Source organism: Triticum aestivum, chromosome 5D, assembly GCF_018294505.1.
Source record: "Triticum aestivum cultivar Chinese Spring chromosome 5D, IWGSC CS RefSeq v2.1, whole genome shotgun sequence".
Lineage (NCBI taxonomy): Eukaryota > Viridiplantae > Streptophyta > Magnoliopsida > Poales > Poaceae > Triticum > Triticum aestivum.
In genome coordinates this window covers 448,772,897-448,779,430 of record NC_057808.1, presented here as the reverse complement: position 1 = coordinate 448,779,430, position 6,534 = coordinate 448,772,897, and the positions used below count along the sequence as shown (strand labels likewise).

Genomic DNA, 6,534 nt, shown 5'->3' with positions numbered 1-6,534 from the left:
TGTAAGGTCGGTCTGGGCCGCTTCATCCCACGATGCCGCCGAATCAAGATAAGACTAGTAGCGGCAAGTAAATTGACATGATCTACGCCCACAACAATCTTGTGTTCTACTCGTGCATAGTAACTACGCATAGACCTAGCTCATGATGCCACTGTTGGGGATGGTAGCAGAAATTTAAAATTTTCTACGCATCACCAAGATCAATCTATGGATTCATCTAGCAACGAGAGAGAGGAGTGCATCTACATACCCTTGTAGATCGCGAGCGGCAGCGTTCAAGAGAACGGGGATGATGGAGTCGTACTCGTCGTGATCCAAATCACCGATGATCCTAGCGCCGAACGGACGGCACCTCCGTGTTCAACACATGTACGGAGCAGCGACGTCTCCTCCTTCTTGATCCAGCAAGGGGGAAGGAGAGGTTGATGGAGATCCAGCAGCACGATGGCGTGGTGGTGGAAGTAGCGGGGATCTCGGCAGGGCTTCGCCAAGCTCAGCGAGAGGAGGAGGTGTCACGGGAGGGAGAGGGAGGCGCCAGGGCTTAGGGTGCGGCTGCCCTCCCTCCCCCCACTATATATAGGGCCCCTGGGGGGGCGCCAGCCCTAGGAGATCCAATCTCAAGGGGGGGCGGCGGCCAAGGGGGTGGCTTGCCCCCCAAGCCAAGTGGGGCGCCCCCCACCCCTAGGGTTTCCAACCCTAGGCGCAGGGGGAGGCCCAAGGGGGGCGCACCAGCCCACCAGTTCCCCTCCCACTTCAGCTCATGGGGCCCTCCGGGATAGGTGGCCCCACCCGGTGGACCCCCGGGACCCTTCCGATGGTCCCAGTACAATACCGGTGACCCCCGAAACTTTCCCAGTGGCCGAAACTGGACTTCCTATATACAATTCTTTACCTCCGGACCATTCCGGAACTCCTCGTGACGTCCGGGATCTCATCCGGGACTCCGAACAACTTTCGGGTTACCACATACTAATATCTCTACAACCCTAGCGTCACCGAACCTTAAGTGTGTAGACCCTACGGGTTCGGGAGACATGCAGACATGACCGAGACGACTCTCCGGTCAATAACCAACAGCGGGATCTGGATACCCATGTTGGCTCCCACATGTTCCTCGATGATCTCATCGGATGAACCACGATGTCGAGGATTCAAGTAATCCCGTATACAATTCCCTTTGTCAATCGGTACTTTTCTTATCCGAGATTCGATCGTCGGTATCCCAATACCTCGTTCAATCTCGTTACCGGTAAGTCACTTTACTCGTTCCGTAATGCGTGATCCCGTGACTAACTACTTAGTCACATTGAGCTCATTATGATGATGCAATACCGAGTGGGCCCAGAGATACCTCTCCGTCATACGGAGTGACAAATCCCAGTCTCGATCCGTGCCAACCCAACAGACACTTTCGGAGATACCTGTAGTGCACCTTTATAGCCACCCAGTTACGTTGTGATGTTTGGTACACCCAAAGCATTCCTACGGTATCCGGGAGTTGCACGATCTCATGGTCTAAGGAAATGATACTTGACATTAGAAAAGCTTTAGCAAACGAACTACACGATCTAGTGCTATGCTTAGGATTGGGTCTTGTCCATCACATCATTCTCCCAATGATGTGATCCCGTTATCAATGACATCCAATGTCCATGGTCAGGAAACTGTAACCATCTATTGATCAACGAGCTAGTTAACTAGAGGCTCACTAGGGACATGTTATGGTCTATGTGTTCACACATGTATTACGATTTCCGGATAACACAATTATAGCATGAACAATAGACAATTATCATGAACAAGGAAATATAATAATAACCATTTTATTATTGCCTCTAGGGCATATTTCCAACACGAGCCAACATACTTCTTTGGCACGACATGGCATTAACACTTCGTTGCCACGGAGGGACGCCTTCAAGCAACGCAACATCGTTGACACGCCGTTGCAATGCCAACGCCGACACTTCATCGCCAAGGTCTTCACCAACGTGGTCTCATCACCATCATCGTCAACACACCGCCGCCACCTCGTCCACAAGATGGACATCTAGTGTCCTCTGACAGATTTTTCTGCAAGACGCGACCTCGATGACGGCAATGACCGCGTCATTCACGACGGCACGACTGCATCGACATGGCATCACTACAGTGACGACCCTACACGGCCACATGGTTCTGGCAAAACCTATGTGTGCTCGATGGGTTTCCTCCGGTCTTGGCAAAAACGGTGGACTCATCGCCGACGGCACCCTCTGAAATTCGCAAGGTGCATTGTCCACATTTGCAGCTTCGTCATAGCGCATTTTTTTGTGCCTTCGGCTTTATGCGGCTTCATCATCCACGACGACTACACCATCGACCACGACTACATCAACCACGGCTACATCACCGTGATCGGCTACCTCGACATCGAAATTAATGGCTTGGTCTACAGCAACACATCGGCAACCACTCCAGTCAACAGCGTCCGCGTCATCACTAGTGTCCACGCCACTCCCGTCGTGACTGCGGGAGGGAACGGAGGAGAGACGAGGAAGGCACCAAAAGGGGACGCAGTCGCCGCCCTAGGTGCCGACCCATCACCCATCAGAGACGCAGTTGATGATGGCGCGGCGGAAAAGACGACGGAAGCACAATACTTCAAATTCAGTCGTAATTGTCCGTTTCACTCCCGCTACGACTGAGGGCGAATGTTAGAAGTATAAACATGATTAGCTAGAGATAAGGATATAGAGATAGACTTAGTTTAAACACACAATATTTTTCCTTGTACTCCAAGCCTCTTCTACGTTGTACTCTATAAGGGTCAAATCAATACATTGAAACATTAGCCATCTCATAATTTCTATATTGCTCACGTCTCAAATGGGCAGCTTATAACATGATTACATGAACAAATAACAGTGCCGAATATAGTGCAAAACAAACAATCACATACGGACTCACCAAGGAGCACATCACGAAATATTTACTGGAGGCGGAGAGGACACATCTCAGATATTTCCAACCTGCCGTTGCCGGAGGAGTGTGGCTGAACAAGGTTCTCATAGTGACCTACTCCTCTTCCGAGCTTGTCCTCACCACCGCGACGGCCCATGCTATCGCCGCTAGATCGGTCGATGTCCCATGACGAGGCCGTCATTGCCGCCCTGATCGGCTGCTGCGCGCACTCCTGCGAGACCCCGCGCTGCCGATGCTGTTGCCGTGCACTCCTGCGACCACGTGCTGAGCCGTCCTCGAGGTCATCGTCCAAGAAAGACATGTCCTCCAACTCCAAGGACAAGGCTGATACAGCCATCCCCTCCAAGGACGCTCTTCCAATGGCCTGACGCCCGCAGCCGTCCACACAACCCACGAGCCACTAGCAGTGGAGAAGGGCGGGTTGAGGCTAGTAAAGCTACACCTACGTAACGACTTATACGTAACTTACGTACTATCCGAGGTGGCTGTTTTATATTGGGCCTTAGTTGGGGCACAGGCCCACCCTGAAAATCAGGGGGAACAGTTTGATTAGCGATCAAAGGGTTTACTTAAGGCTTCGTAAAGGGCCATGCTAGGCGTAAGCTGGATGATTTGTTACAAATTTAGGTCGCCCCCAGAGCCGTCCGATCTGACACTCCCAGCCGCAGGATCGGACAACACCACGACCAAGTCATGGCAACAACTCCAAGGCAGCACCGACGGCGCCCGGGTGGCGCTCATTGCACCTCCGACAACCCGCCGCGGCGCTTCATTGCAACTCCGGCGATCCCCGCGACGCTTTAATGCAGCGCCAGCCACGCTCCATTGCAGCTCCGGCAGCGCTTGTATCAACTCCGGCGAGCTATGTTGCAACTCCGGCGATCCCCGCGGCGCTTCAATGCGGCGCCAGCCATGCTCCATTGCAGCGCCGACGAAGCTTCAACGGCTCCATGGTGCTTCCTTGAAACTCCGGCGAGCTTCGTTGCAACTCCGGCGAGCTTCGTTGCAACTCCGGCAGCGCTTGTATCAACTCCGGCGGCGCTTCATTGCAGCTCCGGAGGCGCTTCACTGCAGCTCCGGCAGCTGTCGCATCTCCCATCGCAGCACCCCCGATTGGCCACCGGGGAAGCTTCAGTGTCGCGCCGCCACGGGCGCAGCGGTGCTCCATTGCAGCACTGGCTGCCTCCTCCTCCGCCCTCTCCCCCGCGTGCCGCAACTCCATCACCGCAGCACTCCCCCCTCCCTGCAGCAGCTAGTTGTGCGTAACAGCGGGGCACGAGCTGCCGGAGCGGAGAAATGGCGAGATCCAGAAGCTGGAGAAAAAGGTAGGGGATGAAGCAGAGGAAAAGGCGTGGTTTGTGCGGCCTGTGGTTCGTGCGAAGGGATAAGAATGGAGAGCGATGCGTGGGCCAGTACGACACGTGTCGAGCAGAGGGAGCGGTTTACGGGAGGGAGAAATCAACTGGATGAAAACAATCGTTTTCCCTTCGTAAAAGATTACGTAGGTGTAGCATTTTTGGGTTGAGGCCGAGGCCTAGATGAGATGCGCGGTTGAGGAGAGGGAGAGTGCAGGGGTGCCGGCAGGGTGGTTCGGGTTCGGGAGAGAGATCTGTAGATTGAGGTCGTGGGAGAAGCGGAGGACTTGCGTTTTTTTTCTCTTCTGGTTTCCGCTGCTTTGGAACGTGGGGTTCTTTTGTATGGTCGATTTTTTTCTGCGTGCAAATCACACAAGGTTGAACCATCAGGATGTTCGATTCTGCTTTAATAATAGAGATGTGAAGTGTATTACACTTTCTAAACAACAAACATACCCAGCACGATTAAGATTCCAGAGCAAAATTAATTTGACCATATATTATTGAACCAACGCATAAATACCTCTTCTCTTTGGGGCATCTTTACCTGGCAACTGTGTGATCCACTAACAATAGTAGTGGGAGTGAGCCTCGCTCAACTGGTTGGGGAATGGATCTACAAACCCAACACCTGGATTCAAATTCTCACGAAGGCGAATTTAGATTTCTATTTATTCATGAGGACCATACTTTCTTGGGACTCACGCATTTAGAGCATCTCCACTCATGCCCCCAAGGAGCCCCCAAGCCACTTTTTGGGTGTCTGCGTGCAAAAAACGCCCCACTCGTACCACCAAGTCCTTGTTTTTCGCCGGCAAGAGCAAAAATATGCGCCGGCGATCCCATGCCACACCCAGCGCACCGGGGGCTCCTAGGCGCCTAATTTTGCCATTTTGTAGGCGCTGGCCCACCTGCCAGCGTCTCTCTCCTGTCCCCTTACCTTTCCTCACTGGCCCACACACGTGCTCCCTCCTCTCTCTCCCTCCACGCACACACGGACACGGCATGGAAGCCCTCCACTCCCGTCCCCGCCGCCTGCCACGCCGCTCCGCTCTTGTGTCCGTCGCCGGAGGGCCGCCCACGCCCAGCCGCCCGGCCGCCTCAGCCTCGCCGCCGTGCTCCCTGCAGCCCGTTCGCCTCAGCCTCGCCGCCGTGCTCCCTGCAGCCCGGCCGCCCGGCCGCCTCAGCCTCGTCGCCGGAGGACGGAGCCGACGGGGCACGCACACAGCCGAGGTCCTCCGTGGAGAACCCGTCCGCCCAGCCCCCGCGCGCGCTGCTGGTCCTCGTCGATGCCAGACCTGTCGTCCTTGCTCGAGGCGCACCAGCTGCAGCTCCCTCGAAGCTGGCACCTGCATCTTTGACCTCGCACACGCCGGTGCGCGCCGTTGACGGTCGGCAGCGGCAAGCAGCTGTGCGTTGGCGAGTGTGCCCGTGGCTGGTGGAGCCAACCTCCAGAACGTGAAGCGCGTGTGCCCGTGGCTGGTGGAGCTCGTGTCCAGCATGCCCAACCTCCACCTGCCGTCCTTCTTGCACGGGCTGGAAGTAGTGTGCGTGCGCGTCGCTCTTCGTCGACCCGCGCAGCCCCGACGCTGCCGGCATCCATGACCTGGCCGTCCTGGCCACGAAGCTCGCCATCGACCACGCCGCCTCCACCGAGTCTAAGATCTCCGACCTGGCCGAGCGCCACTGCCTGGAGCGGTACGGCGGCGCGGCGGACCTGCTCCGGGACGCGCTCGACAACCTGCAGGCCCGCGTGTACGGCAAGGCCCTACAACAGCTCATGGCGGCGCTGGGCGCGTCGGAGAGCTGCGAGGACGCATGGAAGGGCGCTGAGGAGGGTTCCGTGCCCGTGGCCGCGCAGGACAGGGAGTACGGCCGCCCATGCTCGTCCGTGTGCTCCGCCATGACGCCGTCTGCGACCCGCTCGACGAAATGCCGCTGCCTCCGCGAGCAGAGCCCATGGGGGGCGTAACGAGTGGATCCCCCCGGGACCAAAAATTTGCTGGTGCCCCCAAGCGATGAAAAATGCCTCCTCGGGGGCAAACGAGTGGAGATGCTCTTATCTTTGAGGGGCATGGTGCGTAACCGAGACTAAAAATCCTTATACTTATGCGTAGAAGACAGTATGCATCCGTAATTGATGCATAGGCCCGGGAAGTGAAATTATGCCCCCATTTTATGGAGACAAACTGAAACGCTCCCGTGTTGCTCTAAC

The 6,534-nt window shown here is 55.8% G+C and overlaps 1 protein-coding gene across 1 annotated transcript; it reads left to right on the top strand.

The window, feature by feature from the left end:
• Positions 1-5,324: 5,324 nt before the first annotated feature.
• Positions 5,325-6,339, top strand: LOC123120885 (uncharacterized). Its single transcript, XM_044540862.1, has 2 exons — positions 5,325-5,570; positions 5,866-6,339. Exons 1-2 carry the CDS (start codon positions 5,325-5,327, stop codon positions 6,289-6,291), a joined length of 672 nt encoding a protein of 223 aa, XP_044396797.1. The 3' UTR covers positions 6,292-6,339.
• Positions 6,340-6,534: the final 195 nt, after the last annotated feature.